At 63.6% G+C, this 15,355-nt stretch overlaps 1 protein-coding gene across 1 annotated transcript in view; it reads right to left on the bottom strand.

Moving 5' to 3' along the window:
* SCUBE1 (signal peptide, CUB domain, EGF-like 1) overlaps positions 1-15,355 on the bottom strand; it is a 116,786-nt gene that overhangs the window by 10,287 nt on the left and 91,144 nt on the right. The window contains exons 8-16 of the mRNA XM_005860671.2: positions 14,550-14,666; positions 10,608-10,730; positions 8,088-8,204; positions 6,550-6,672; positions 3,591-3,710; positions 3,171-3,275; positions 2,247-2,363; positions 1,458-1,592; positions 92-295 (exon numbers count right to left, since the gene is read on the bottom strand). Coding sequence (XP_005860733.1) covers positions 92-295; positions 1,458-1,592; positions 2,247-2,363; positions 3,171-3,275; positions 3,591-3,710; positions 6,550-6,672; positions 8,088-8,204; positions 10,608-10,730; positions 14,550-14,666 — 1,161 coding nt within the window. The remainder of the gene's footprint in view (positions 1-91; positions 296-1,457; positions 1,593-2,246; positions 2,364-3,170; positions 3,276-3,590; positions 3,711-6,549; positions 6,673-8,087; positions 8,205-10,607; positions 10,731-14,549; positions 14,667-15,355) is intronic.

A 15,355-nucleotide genomic window follows, 5' to 3' on the forward strand; every position in this document is an offset into this window, starting at 1 on the left:
GGCCTCGCGTTTCTCTGTCCCCGCCCTCGTGTGCCCCTTCCCCGGGCCGCGTGGGAGGAAGGAGGGAGAGAGTGGCTGTGCCGGGACTCACCGCAGGTGCTGTCCTGCAGCGTCTGGCCTGTGCTGCATGTGCCCTGGCCCTCCGGGGCCTTGGCCGGCTGCTGGGCCACCTCGTACTCGGTGCCCGCGACCTGGATGGAGAAGAGCTGCCGGCTGACGGCCTTCCGCAGGGTCCTGATGGCAGCCTGCACGCTCTGCTCTGCCCGCCTCCGCACGCAGTCCGCCTCGCAGGTGTCTACAGGCCGGAGAGAACGTCACACACCTCCTCCCCCCTTCCCCCCAGCTACCTCTTCCCCAGGCTTCCCCTCTGCTCTCTGCCGGCACCGGCACCGCACTAGGCCAGGCCACTGCTGGGAGCACCTTCTTGCAGCAGCCCTGGGGCGAGGCACCATTGCTGCGTCCATCTGACAGATGAGGAGACTGAGGCTCCCAGAGCTATCGCCTGCCCAAAGCCACGCGGCAGATCTGACTGGAAACTAGGCCTCTGCCACTGCCACACATCCCCTCCCCAGGGCACACCCACTGACGGTGCTCCTGCTGCCACTCAAACATCCTGCCACCGTCCCCAGGAACAGGCCCAACTCCCTGGCCTCGCACCCAGGGCCCCTCCTGGCGTGGTCCCCGCGGCGAACTCCGCTTTAGATGCCCTGATTGCCACACGGCGTTCTGGACACATCTTGCTCTCTGTGACCTGAGCCTTGGCCTGTTCTACTTGCTCTGCCTGGATGCCATCCCGGCCCCCTCTCCATTGGGTGAACTTTCATTTCAAGCCCTGAATCCAATGGCACCTCTGGGAAGACTTCCTGGGCCGCCCGGGGGTGGACTTCAGGTGCCCGTTGGTTCTCACGCCCTCCACCTCGCGTCTCCCAGCACGGGGCGGGCTGTGTGCACATCTGCCTCCCTGAGGCTGGAAGTGCCACCAGTTGGGAGGGCCCTGGTCTGGTCCCCGCATTCCAGTGTCCAGGGGCTGGGCACACACAGCCACATGTGCTGACAGATCTCAACTCCTCTCACCGCTCACCACTCACTCACAGCCAAGAGGAAGGTGTTGGTACGAAACATGAGCCAGAATTACCAGCCCCGGGGAGCCCGGGAAGACAGGCCTTTGGCTGGTCTGTTCTGGGAAGGTTGCGGGTTAGCCCTCCAGGCCCCTGTAAGGGTGGAGAGGCGTGTGGCTGTCCCTGGGCCCTGAGCCCTGCTCCTCTCATGGCCCTGGGCCTCCTCTGCCATCCTGGCTCTGGGCAGTTCCTCTGCCAGTCCTCGCCTGCTAGGCTGGCCTCGACCTCCAGCAGCCGTGGCTGGGCTGGGAGCCAGCGCCATGCCCACAGATCTTGCCACCCCCCTATGTGCGGGCCTCCCCGATGCCCTCCACAGCCCCTGGGGGACCCCTCACCCACCTGAGGCCTCTTCCTTTGTCTCCACCTCGAACTCTGCTGTGATGTGGGTCACCTCCTTGGATGGGGACTTCCGGCCACGGCGCCTCTTCTTGGAGGAGTCACACTTGAGGGTCACAAAGGTCACGTGGCTGTTTTCTGGACAAGGCAGGGGCCGCTGTGGCCAAGTGGCACAGGCAGGGAGCAGGTCCCACCCAGCCGTGCACACAATGGCCTCATGGTCCCAGGTGCACACGGGGAGCTGAGGCTGGAGGCCAGGGCTGGCTCTAGGTGCCAGAGGGGCTGGTGGCTGAGCCGGCTCTGCCGGCCCTCGGAGCCCATCCCCGGAGGCGCCTACTGCACATCCCAGTGCAGCTGTACCAGAGGCTCCACTCAGGGCTGGGGAGCAAGCCTGAGGGGCTCGGCGATCTTCATGGAGGCAGAGCGGAGCTGCCTCCCTCCTGGTCCCTCACCAGGCTTCCCCGGCTAGTCCCCGCCGGACCTCCTCCTGGGCCGCCCTCACTGAGGAACGCATTGCTGAGCGAGCCCGGTGATTCCTGCCACTGGACAGCCAGGCAGAAAGCCCTTGCTCTGGGGGCTCACTGACCCCCGGTGAGGCAGCGACGACGGTCCCACTTCCTGCTGGCCACCTTCCTAGGGACCCCCATCGTGGTCTACAGTGCACAGGTGTGGCCGCTGGGCTGAGGGGCCAAGGGGTAGCTTTCAGCAGCCCCCACCCTGCTGGGCCCTGGCTCCCAGCTCCGAGGCACGGGAACCCCGCCCTGTGTGGGCTGGTACCGGGCTGGTACTCACCCAGCAGCAGCTGCCTTGGGGTCTCCTTGGCTGGCTCCCGGCTGCGGGGCCGGAGGTGGCACTTGGCATCTCGGATCTTGAAGCGCGCCTTCTGCCTGATGGGGGTGGCGGGGGCACCTGGGGAAACCAAAGTCCCCCAGGTGGTGGCCTCTCCTGTGGGCAGGAGGTGGTGGGGCCGGGGCTGCAGAGGGAGTGCCTGGGTGTGAGGGGCTGCCAGGGGGAGGGGGCCCTCCGCTGCCTCACTGCTCTCCCTGTGAGGCCTGAGAAAGGTGAAGTGTGGGTGGTGGGGGCAGGCTGCAGCCAGGGCCTTCCAGCCAGAATCTTCAGTGGAGGAAGGAAGGCCCGCACCCTAACCCCCACCCCAGAGCCAGCTCCCGTGGCCTGGGTGTGCAGGGAAGCGGGAGAGGAGAGGGCAGCCGGGAGGGAGGGTGGAAGTCTCAGATGCCCGACTACTGCTTCCTGGAGGAGCAGACCAGAGCCCCTGGACTAAGGCAGCAGCAGTCACAGGTGCTGAGTCACGTCGTGGGTTAGACACACGCAAAGGCCATGCCACTGAGTCCGCACCCTGGACGGGACAGGCGTGGGACACAGCCTGCTCCTGCCGGGTGGCAGCTGCCTGGGCCACGCTGGCACTTGGGGGCAGGGTCTTCCCTGGCAGCGCTGACTCAGGAGCTTTTAGAACTTAATGGCCCCAGCGGGTAGGACTCTCGCCCCTGAAACCCACACCCTAAATTCAGCACCTCAGGGTCAATGAGCCACTCTGTGCTGGGGTCCAGGAGCCTCGGGGTCAGAGGAGTCCTTCCGTGGTCCCAGCCCACGGCCTGCTGGCTACCAACACCCAGGAAGCTCCCCTCTGGGCCGTGCCCACCCCTCACCCCCTACCATGGAGCACCCGGTGGGGGCGCACGGCCAGGCCAGGGCTACCTGCGCAGCTGGGCCCGGTGCTGGAGCTGGTGCCGTTGCGCTTCTGCGGCGTCCTGCCCTGGAGGCTGGGGACCCCGCAGCTCAGACTGTAGCTGTTTTCTGAGTCTGCGGAGAGGTGGGTGGTGAGGCGCACCCGGCACCCTCTTCCAGCGCCCCAGGTCCCCCGGGGCCTCCGAGGGGCAAGGGAACGAGATGAAGGTCAGGGCCTAGCCTGTGTCAATTCCTTTCTGCGACGAGACTACAGGGTATGCGGAGCGGAGGGCCACTGTGGCCCGTGGAGACCCAGGCAGCTGCCCAGGGCCACTCCGTGAGCAGGGCTGGGCCTCACCCCCCAGTCTCCTTCCTGGGGAGCAGCAGGAGCGGGGGCTGGACCCGGGGGAGGAGCCCCCACCCAGCCCATCCCGTGACGGCCTGGGTTACCTGGCACAAAGTGCGTGTGGGCCGGGCAGGCGAGGGAGCAGCTCTCCACCCCGCCCGCCTTGCTGCACCACAGCTGGGCCCGGGGGAAGGCCTTGGCCGGAGAAAGGCACCTGCCTGTGTCTGAGAAGGAAGACAAGAGAGGCGTGAGGGGCCATGGAGGGGGCTTTCTGAGGGGGACTCCCCCTCACCTGTCCCAGGGCCAGACTGTCTCTGTGGGAAGGGGCTGGGAGACGGCAGAGTCCACAGGCCCAGGATTCGGGCTCGATCCCTAGTGGGCGTGCAGGAGGCAGCCGATCATGATGCTTCTCTCTCTCCCTCTCCCTTCCTCTCTCTGAAATCAATAAAAAGATATTTTAAAAAAATAGTCTGGCAGGTCCTCAAAGCTAAACACAGTGACCATGTGGCCAGCAGTTCCATCCCCAGGGATCTACCCAAGAAAACGGAAACGTGTTTACACAGACCGTGCAGCGAAGGCCAGAGCGCCCACACGGAACAGCGCACCGTGCACCGCTGACGAGGACACACAGCGCGGCCAGCGTTCGGCAGCACAGGGAATGAGGGCCTTGGCCGCACGGCTCAGTCGTTAGCGCATCAGCCTGAGGACTGGAGGCTCTCAGGTTCGTTCCCTGTCAAGGGCGTGTGCTTGGGTTGCAGGTTCAATCCCGTTCCTGGTCGAGTCCCAAGTGGACGACAACCAATTGATGGGTCTCTCTCACATGGATGTTTTTCTCTGTCTCTTCCCCTCCCTGTTCCCTTCCACTTGAAAAATATCAATGGAAAACATATCCTCACTCCTTGAGGGAGGATTTAAAAAAAAAAAAAAAAGGACCGAGGCCCTGGCAGCGCTCCGAGGTCAGCGAACCCTGCAGACACTGACTGGCCGCCTGGGCCTGGGCCGGAGGGAGACGGGCAGTGACGGCTATGGGCTGGGTTTCTTTTTGGAATGAAAACGCTCTAGAACTGACAGGGGTTGCACAGCTGTGACTGTGCTGCAAACCATCGACTCACACACTTTATTATTTTTAAAGCATTTAACTTGTTTGTTTATTTATGTATTTATTTTGTTAATCCTCGCCCAAGGATATTTTCCCATTGATTTTTTTAGGGAGAGTGGAAGAGAGCGGGAAAGACAGAGAGACACATCGATGTGAGAGAAACACAGCGATTGGTTGCCTCCTGCACAAGTCCCAACCAGGAATCCCCAGGCTGGGGAGGAGCCTGCAACCAAGGTACGTGCCCTTGACTGGAATAGAACCCGGGACCCTTTGGTCTGCAGGCTGACACTCTATCCACTGAGCCAAACCAGCTAGGCCACTCTTTATTTTTATTTATTTATCTTTAAATACATTTTTATTGATTTCAGAGAGAAAGGGAGGAGAGAGAGAGAAACAGCAACGATGAGAGAGAATCATTGATTGGGTGCCTTCTGCACAACCCCTACTGGGGATTGAGCCCACAACCCGGGCATGTGCCCTTGACCGGAATTGAACCCAGGACCCTTCAGTCTGCAGGGTGATGCTCTATCCACTGAGCAAACAGGCGAGGGTTTGAATCACACACTTTAAATGGGTGAATTGCATGTTTCTCAATAAAGCTGTTAATAAAAACAAATCCAAAACCCAAGAGGAAGAAAGAGGCATGTCCTAGAGAAAGCCTGTTGGCTCCGTAGCTCCGGTAAACACCAGCCCCAGCAGGACCCCAAGGAACTGGTGGGCACAGCCCCAGGCGGGAAGGCAGTGCCCGGCGGGCAGGCTTCTCAGCACCAGCCATGCTCCCGAGACCTGACCACACAGCCCAACACGCCTTCGCCCACGTCGGCAGGACCAGTGCGCTCCGCTCAGCGTGATCGGTCTGACTTCCTGATTTCCAGTATCGAGTGATGGCGCTCTTCTCTCAACAGATACTACGAGTGACTAGCTGCTAGCTCTGCTCTAGTGCTGGGGTTCAGCAGGGAACAAGACAGCCCCTCAGTCCTGCTCGCTGTGCAGAACACACACTCCAGTGAGGACAGCCACAGCCCGGGAGGGTGGGAACAGCCATTGTGTTTGGAGGTGGGGGGGGGGGGCAGTGGAGGAAAGGGGAAGTACCGGGAGGGCAGAGGGCGAGGGGAGCGGATGGTGTCCAGGTTGTGCTCGGAGTAAGGAGCCTCCAGTCACAGAAGTGCGCGCCCCCCCTGTGCTCGGGGGAGGACCACATCCAGGAGCTCAGTGGGTGACGTGGGGCAAGGAGGTGAGGGGACAGCCACCAGGCCAGGCTGCAGTGGCCTCTGGCCATGCAGAGAGCTGGGGCTTTGCTTCTGGGAGGAGTCCCAGCGGGCTCAGACCAGACAGGACTCGGGGCTACAAGGCTCGCTGGCTGCCCTGGGCAGTCCCCGCACCCAGAGCAGGCCCGGCACAGGGTGGGCAGTCAGTATGTGCTTGTGGAGCCAGTGAGTGTGGGGGACTGTCCAGACCCCGAGCACCAGCAGAGGGCGGAGGATCCCTCGCTCTAAGAGGCCTGCCTCACGCTGAGGGGCTGGCAGCCTGGGCAGGGGTGGGTCTGGAGAGACCCAGATGCTCCCCCGTGCTCCCCACCCAGGCTCTGCTGCTGCTGCACCCGGAACCCCCACCCCCACCAGCTCCTTGGCAGGACAAGGGGGAGCCAAGGCCTCCACTCCCTCCCTCTGAGCCTCCAGCTCCTCCTGAGCCCACTGCACATGCTGCGCTGTACATGCTGAGCCCAGGACCCCACCCCCCAGGTCTGTCTGTGCTCAGCTGACTCCTGGCGCTCCGCCACCATGTCCCCTCGCTTCTGTAGGCCTCATTCTTGTCAGCCAGGGGCCAGCAGCAGAGGCACCTGCCCAGCACCTGCCTAGATCACCCGCCTGCAGAAGCCACTGTCCCTCCCTGCCCACCAGGCATGGAACAGAGGGTGGGTCCCAGCGATGCCCACCCCAGGGCACCTGCCCCAGGGCACTCACCCACGCAGTCCTTCCGGTTCCAGTGGAGTCGCCTCCCCGGGGGGCAGACGCACTCGAAGCTGCCCTTGGTGTTGACGCAGCCCTGGTCGCAGCTCCCGTTGCTCATGCTGCACTCGTCCACGTCTGCAGCACAGGCGGGGGGAGGGCAGGAGGGTAAGGGCAGGAGGGGCAGGATTGGCCAGCCCAGGCCACACCCTCGGGGCAGGAGGGCTGGGAATCCCCTGACCCTAGCCTGACACTGTCACTGTGCAGACACGGGGCTGCACACATCACACATCCAAGCATGCACACACACGTGAACACACACACGTGAGCACACACAAGACTCCCACACACACTGATACACCCCTCTTGCTCAGACGGGGGCCGGGCAGAGCAGTGGCACAAAATTAAAGTTCCCATCAGGTCGTGGGGCAGGAGGAGCACTGGCCCAGGGACCTTGTGGCCTCTTCTCACTGTGGGACTTGGGACAGGCCCTTCCCAGCCCCGCCTCCTGTCACCTCTGAGCCCTTCCTCCTCGGACCGCCCAAGGCCAAAAGCTCCCGTCGTGGGGGAGGGCTAGACTGCATTCACACTGGGTACACGACTGTGAGCACCCGGCCGCCCACATTTGGGGAACGGCCGGCCCAGGGAAGCTGGTGCCCAGGTTTTGGGGAGTCCCTGCAGCCTACCCCAGGTGCCACCCCCAGCACCAGCTGTGCCCGATCACTTCCCTGCCCCACCCAGCGGGCCCTCACGGCTGCCCCAGGCACAGGGAGGGAAGAGACACCCAGGACCACAGGGGACGCGTGTGCATACACCTGCCAGTCCCAAGTCTGTGCCTCCTCTGTGCCCCTCCCATCCCGCCCAAGCTCTGGCAGCTCTGGCTCCCATGTCTGGAGCTGTCTCCCCACTGGTGCCCGGGTCCCACTCTCCTAAACACATCGCAGCCAGAGCAGTCTCGGTACATGAACTTGGCCATGTCCCAGTCCTAAAGCTTCCAGCGGTTTCTCTTCTCACAGGGAATAGAGCCCAAGTCCCCTCCGGGCTCATGAAGCCCCGTATCCCACCTGCACCTCCCGCCATGCTCACGGGGGTCTGGCCTCTCTGGCTGCCTCTGGGTCACTCTGCCTCAGGGCCTTTGCACAGGCTGACCCCTCTGACAGGCTCCCCCTCATCTTGACCCGACCACTCCTCCTTTAGGATCCCTTACCACCTCCCTGCTCTGCCCTTCTCTGTTGCCACTTCTCCCACTGAATGAACTGCCCATGGGATTCTCTGTGGCGACCACCCTCTTCCAGACGGGAGTTCCCTGTAGCTGTTTCCAGGTCTAAGCCCACAACCTGGCCAAGGCTTAGCACCCAGTGGGTACTTGCTGCCCCTCCCTATCCTCCTGCCTTTCCTTTGGCTGAGCCCCTCTGCCCACCAGTCCCGAGCCTCCCTTAGCCCCCCAGGCTGGTCAGGGTGAGGGTGAGGGTGAGGGTGTGGGGTGTGGTGCAGGGGGCCGTGCGGCGGCGCGTGCCTCGGGGGGAGGTGGCCTTGGAGGGCGGGCTGCAGACCTCCGCAGTGGGTTGTCCCGTAGAGCGTGTAGCCGCGGTGGCACACACACTGGAAGCTGCCTGGGGAGTTGACACAGATGTGGTCGCAGGTCCGCGCGAAGGAGCACTCGTCAACGTCTGCGTGGCCACAGGGAGAGAGTATGGGGAGGCGTGTCAGGTGGGTGGAGGGGCACGCCTGCCCCTGGGCCAGCTCAGTGCACAGCCCACCGCTTCCTGTCGCTGCCTGGCTTTCCTTTGTCTCCACTGCCTGTGCTTCCAGGAGCCACCTCGTGTCTTCTCTGGAGGTGGGCAAGGTGGGAATATCTTGAATGGAAGGGTTATTATGAATTTCTGCCATTTTAATACCCCACAGTTAACTGTGATTAGGATTGGATTTTAATTTTTTTAACATATTTTTATTGATTTCAGAGAGGAAGGGAGAAAGAGAGAGAGAAATCTAGACAACGAGAGAGAATCATTGACTGGCTGCCTTCTGCACGCCCCCCAGTGGGGATTGAACCCACAACCCGGGCATGTGCCTGACCGGGAATCGAACTGTGACCTCCTGGTTCATAGGGCAATGCTCAACCACTGAGCCACGCCGGCCGGATTGGTCTTTAACCCACCCCTGCAGGAAACTGACAGGGGCTAAGGAGGCAGCTGAACGGGGGCATGAAGCCAGGCCTCCTGGTTGCTGACCAAAGTATGTTTTCCCATCACCCCACATGCCTCTTTAGGAAACAAGGGAAACAGCAGACAGACAGGAGCAGGGGGAGATATGCTGCCCATGAGGGGAGTAAGGGCCTGGACAGCATGTGAAACCTGACTGAGTTTCCTGGCAGCCGGGGTGAAAAGGAAGAGTGCTTGCTGCTGGAGATGGAATAAGCCACATGCCCACAGGAGACAGGTCTGAGCTGCCGAGAATTCAGAGGAGAACGGCTCCTGCGGGACAGGTGGTGGCGCCTGCTTCTCCATGGGCCCTGCAGAGGGAGCTCATTCTCTGAGCACGTTAGCTCATGTGACTGCACGCATGTTCAGAATACGTGTGTGTTTGCAATAACACGTGCTGTGGGCGCTCAAAGGAGGCTGTGATCCCTTCTGGGTGGGGGTCCGGGGAGAGCTGATGCTGTGGCCCCTGGGCTAGTTTGCAATGAAGGAGCTGGGGTGGGGGAGGGAGCTGCAGGCAAAGGCGGGAGGTGGCAGCACAGGGCGCCCAGGGATTGTGAGGAGCTCAGGGGGGTTGGGGAGGTGTCTGGGGTCCCCATCCCCAGGGCCCTGAGTCCAAGCAAAGGCGCTTAGACCCCTCCCTGCTGGAGCTGGGGAGCCCTGGGTAGTGCGGGGGCAGGGGTGGGGCATGGCCAGAGCCCCAGGCCTTAGAGATGAGTCTGGAAGAGGCTGGAGAAGACACGGCCAGAGACCAGAAGCAGACAAGTGGCCGCCTCCTCTTCCACCTTGGCAGCTGCCTGCCTCTCTCACAGGGCAGCTGGGGATGCAAAGTCAGGGGCCCCCTTCAGCCCCCCACAGGGCAGAGGGAGAAACAAAGTCGAGTGCAGAGGGGCCTTGATTGGGGCCTGGACAGATGCTGAGCTCCCAGCACACCCTTGTGCCCTGAGAGGAAGCCTGGCCCTGGGTTGTGCTGAGCCCCTGGATGGGCTGGCCCTGGGCCCTCCCTCACCCCTCAGGGCCTCGAGCTGCCCTGGAGCCAGGCTCTGAGCAGCAATCACAGGCAGAAGCTGTAAGCCCCACAGCCAGACTCGGCCATGCGTGGCTGCAGCTACTGGAACCCTGTGGACACGAAATGACTAGACCGTAACAGTAATTGTGACAGGCTTCCCTGGCCCGGCCCTCAGCAACCCCTCCCAAAGCTGGCCCCCAGGGCACCCCTGTATTCTCAGTGGCCTCATCCAGCCCCACAGAGCTCCCGCTGTGGTCCCCAAGCTCCCTCAGCCCAGCAGTGCCACTTCCTGGGTGGGTTTACCTCCCTGGCTCCCCCTGGAAAATGCCTTTTTCAAGCATTTCACCCGCGCCCCACCTCAGGAAGCCCTCCGACCACTCTCCCCACTGCTCACGCCCTGGGCTCCTTCTGAACCGGGATGTCGGCTGGACTTATCCCGCGCTCTGATTCTTGGCTTCTGCCCAGATTTCTCCTCCCATTACCCTGCTCCTAGCAGGTGCCGGGACCCTATAAAGGATGTCGGAGAGCACCTGCAATGTGCTGTTGCTTCCACCAGGTGGCAGCACTCCACCGCTGAGGCCATGGGAGGAGGGGAGGGAACACAGCTGATGATCTCTGCTACCCACGGGCTGTGCCCCCTGGGACCCCTGCTGCTCTCTCTCTGGGCCCTGGAGTCATAAAGGACAGGGAGGCGGGGAGGTCAGGCGCACATGCTAAGGACCCCAACACTCGACCTATTTCTCCCAGAGCCCGGCCAGCCGGCAGGTGGACCACCCCACCCCACACTCGCCTCTTCTCCCAGAGCCGGGACAGCGGGAGGGGAAGGGGCCGGGCGGACGGCACGCCCTGGCACCGAGAAGGCTCACCTTGGCACGTCCGCTCGTCGGTCAGCAGCTTGTAGCCCTTGCGGCAGCCGCACTCGAAGCTGCCCACGGTGTTGCGGCAGGAGTGGTCGCAGCCCCCGTTGTTGGCCAGGCACTCGTTGATGTCTGTGGAGCCAAGCGCGGGGCGAGGAGCATGGGCTACAAGTGGGGGTGATGGCCCAGCACCGCCCTTCCCTGACCTGCTGTGCCCACTGCCCAGGGCTGGCCTCAGTTTCTCCACTGAACATAAGGATGGGGGTCCCAGCTCAGCAGGGGGTCAGGAGGATGGTGACACCACTTCCCCCGGACGTGGCCATCGGGTGCTGTCGGGCAAGACAACGGGAGGCCGAGGGCCCTGTGTCCTCTCACCACCTGAGAGGGCAGCTGCAGGGCAGTGAGGCCTGGGGCAGGCGGCTGCCTTCCCACGGCTGTGACCTTGACTCTCGGTCTGTGAGACCAGGATCGGAGGCACCTCGAGGGGTAAGAGAGTGACATGGGTCAGCGCTCAGTGGACTCGCAGTGCCCGCTGGGGGAGGCGCTGCAGGCAGATGCTCAGTTGGCCTCTTCCTGCTTGCCCACCCCATGCCGGCCTGTTGGTCGGAGCCGTTCTTCACTCAGCACTTGACGAGCGTGGCCCGGCCCCACGCCTCACCCTCAGTCCTGAGCGTCTCGCGGAGGCCTCCGCCGGCACCTGGGGTGATGGCAGCCGTCTCCCTCCCACGCGGCCTGTGGGCTGCCGCAGCCTGAGCTCCCTGCCCTGCCAGCTTTGCTCTAGGCTCTGGCCAGCTGCCAGACGGTCAAGAGACCCTGCCCCTGAGGTGCTCCCCATGGGCTGGCCCTCAGCCCCCAGGCGGTCACCCCTCCGGACAGGACCCAGCAGGTAGTTAGAGAAGGAAGAGCTGACCTCCAGGACGGGCACACAGGAAGCAGCACAGAAAGGGCTGCCCACTCAGGTTGCAGCGCCCACTGGGCCTGACCTGAGCCGAGGCCGCACGCCCCCGTCCCGTGCCACAGGCACCTCCCTGGAAGCAAGGTCACTCTGCGCCAGGTGCCAGAGTCCCAGGCAGGAGACTGGTTCCATCCTGCCCCTCGCTTTTCCTGCCTCGAGAAGGCAGACGAGAAGTCCGCGAGGCCTGCCCAGGCAGAGGCCCCGGCATCGCCACTGTTGCCTCCCCTGGGGATTATGGGAAGATGGGGATCTCTAACTGGAAGCTTCTCGCAGAGCGAAGGCCCACCTCAGCCCTGCCCCAGCCGGCTGTGCGCCCTGGGCAGGGAAAGGCACCTCCCCAGGCCTCGGGCTCCCAGTGTCGCTGGTGAGACTGGCCCTGCACGTGGCACTGCCTTCAGGGACGCCTCAGGCCCCTGCAGCCGCGGTGCCACCCCTCCCATCTGGACCTGTCGGCTAAGGGCTGTCATAGCAACCAGACAGGAGGCAGGAGGCATGTCTGCTCAGGCCAGGCCGGTGCAGCAGGCTGCTGGGGTCACCACCTGGGAAGCAACCCCCAGCTGCAGCCGTGACACACTGTGGGAGCCCTGGGCACCGATGGCTCCTCTACCTTCATTCTGACGCGGTGCATGTGGGGGGGGGGCGCGGAGGGCAGCTCCTCTTCTCACTTCCTGCCCCTCTAGACTCCCCTCCTTCTCCACTGTGCTCCCACCAGCCCTCGCCAGGCGGCCAGAGTCCCCTTCCTGTCCACGGGTCTTCTGTGGCCTCCCGCTGTCCCAGAGGAAAGGCCAGTCCCGTTGCAGGCCGGGCCCGGCCCCCTTGCTCTCTCTGCCCCCGGCTCCTGTCTGGGCAGCCCCCACCCAGCCTGCCCCTGGGAACACTGCCCCCGAAGCCTTCTCTGACCTTCTCTCATTTAGCTGCTCCCTTGTCACTGGGCCTGCCCTCAGGGCTATGGAAGGGCCTTAAGCACAGGGGCCGGGGCGTGGGTATCAGGCCCGTCGGGAGCCCAGGGCCTGGCACAGGCTGGCACAGTGACGCCCAGGGGTGCTCACTGGATGGATGGGTGAGTGAGGAAACGAGGGAGTTGGGGGGCTGAGAGGAGGGCGGGGTCTCGAGCCATCTGCTGGAACATTCAAATGGTCAGTGTTCGAGGGTCAGCACTGTGTGGGGGAGGGGAGGATGCAGCCTGGCCACCCAGAGGCATGCAGGTGAGGGCTTTCGGGTGGGAGCAGAGGGAGGAGCTGGGGGGTGGGCTGGGTGGAGGGGCAGAGGCAGGAGCGGGAGGAGAGGAACAGGCAGTGGGTGGGGTTCTCTGTTCTGGAAGGTGCCGGGAGGGGTGGCTGGTGCCTGAGGAAACCCGGCTCCAGCTCAAGAAGTGGAGGCCCCAGACGCCCTCCTCTCGGAAGGACCCGCTAGCAGGACACCCTTCCCAAGGTCATGGGTGCAGCCTTGAGACCGGACCTGGGAGGGCTTGGGGCGAATCCTCTAGAACCCCCTTTCCCACCCGGCCTCCACCTGCCCTTGCGATCCCTCTGGATTTCCTGAGGCCTCTGCTACCTGACCTCCAGCCATTAGCTTGACAACGACCTTTCTGGTTCCGGAAGACACGGCCCCTTTGAGGCCGGTCCTCTGACACGCCCTCCGGGCCCGGCCAACACCAGGATGTACACGCTGCCTGAGGAGCGGAGCCCCGGGACTCGGCTGCGAGCCGAGGCTCTACAGCACCAAACCCAACGTTTGGTTTCCAGGGTTCCTGCCATGAAGACGTTAGGATGTCCTTATCCCGCATTCTAGACTAGTCCATGATCCCTAAGTCCTAACGCATCAGACAGCATCCAGACCACTCTTCACCTTCACGCCCCGGGCCCAAGCCAGTGTCCCTGGAGCCTGGGTGAAGGTGGCAGCTGCCCAGAGACCAGCAACGGCCAGGGACCCTCCCCCAGGGAAAGCCTGGCCTCGGCTGCCCCTGCCCAGTAGCTTTGGGGCCTCACCAAGGCTCAAAGGATGAAGGGCCAACCCCTTCCCTGGCCCACAGGCCCTGCACCATCTGGCCTCCCGGCCCCTCCCCAGACCTGGGCACTGCCTGCCTCTGGGACCTGGAAGCCCAGGCCCCGCGGCAGCCCCATGCCCTTGGAGGTGCTGCCCTGACCGCACCTCTCCCTGGCCCTCGGCCTGCTCACGCCCAGGTCCGGCCCCTCCGCCTGGCCTCCAGCTCCCGCCAAGCTGGACTTGTCGGTCCAGCCCCGAGCAGGCTGGTTCACACTGATCCCCGTGATTGTGAAACATGAACATCTGTCTTCTGCACTCAACAGAAGACCTCAGGAACAGACTGTTTCATCCCCCGTCCCCCAGCTCCTGCCCGCAGGAGGGGTCCAGAAAACCCGTCTGGGACTGAGCGAGCGGCACTTCCTGCCTCCGGGCGGTGGGGCTGAGCAGGGGCCATGTGCCTCCAAGCTCAGGATCCTCAGCCCCCGGCTCCTCCTGTTCCAGCCGCAGACAGGTCCTTTGCACCCTCAGCTGAGACCCCCCTCCCCCCACTTCACTCCTCCAGTGACAAGGACACAGAATCCTTACTTTTTAACAGGGACGAGCGGACAATCCCATCAGGGATGAGCAGACCCTGCTTCCCGCGTCGCCCTGCGCCACGCGGTCACAGCCGTGGGGGTGAGGAAACGCGCCAGCCCGACCCCTTGGGGAACCACATGAATCACGAGGCCAGGAAGGCACCTGTCACCCAACGTGCAGCCCAGTTCTGCTAGGAGAACCCTGTTTTCGTGCCCCGGAGCCTGGAGGTGCGCGGTGGAACCAGCATTCCCTGGGACGCCGTGGGGGCGCGGGTGCCGAGCCTCCCTCTGCTCAGCCCCTCCCCCCGACATGCGGACGACAGCTCAGCTTCCCGTCCCATGCCCACCCCACTGGCTGGCATCGCAGGCCCTGCTCCGCCTGCCCTGCCGTGGCCAAGGAGCGGAGGCGGGCACTGCTCACGGCTCCAGGCTGACCTTTGCACGTCTTCCCGTCGGGCTGCAGGGTGAATCCCACGGGGCAGCTGCACCGCACGCCCGTGGCCGTGTCCTTGCACGTCCGGTCGCAGCCTCCATTGTTGACGGCACACGTCTCTGCGGAGGGAAAGAGACAGAGCTGCTTCGTCTCCTCGGACAGAAGCCACCTCCTCTCCCCACCCAGGGGGGTCTCCTGAGACAGGAGCCCTGAGTTCCAGTCCGGCTCAGAGACCCTCCAGCTGTGGGGCTTCAATGAGCCTCACGCTACCCATCTGTAAAATGGGAGAATGGGTCCTTTCCGGGGGTTGCTGGTGAACACCCGTCACGATGATGGTGGACGGGGCGATGTTTGCTAACTGCAGAGAGTGGGCTTGGGTAAAGGTACTGCCAACAGGGTCCCCCTACTCCTGGGGGCCAGTGCCGATGGGCCTGGCTGGTATTTAACACCCGGCCAGGTTCCTAAAGCCTGGCCCTGCCTGGCTCAGGCGCCGAACCCAGGCTGCCGCTCGCGGGGGCTCCCACACGCACCCCAGCACGCCGGCCTGTGGCCCTGAGCCCGGGGGAGGTTTGCAGAGCGCGCACCATCCATCACCGCAATGAGGCCGGGCCCAACATCTGTTCTCACTGAACGAGACGCCACAGGCATCTGGTTTTTGTCCACTTGAAGCTTGTCTAGGGCTTTTTTCCCTCTTTTGCAAATTCAAAGGAGCTGGAGTGGCTGTGGCACAACTGAGGTCACAGGACCTGTCGTGTGGGGAGAGTGATCCTCCCCAGGCCCGCAGGAGGGGCCGGCGGAGCCAGGCTGC

The sequence above is a fragment of the Myotis brandtii genome, unplaced genomic scaffold (assembly GCF_000412655.1).
Source record: "Myotis brandtii unplaced genomic scaffold, ASM41265v1 scaffold138, whole genome shotgun sequence".
NCBI classification, from domain to species: Eukaryota; Metazoa; Chordata; class Mammalia; order Chiroptera; family Vespertilionidae; genus Myotis; species Myotis brandtii.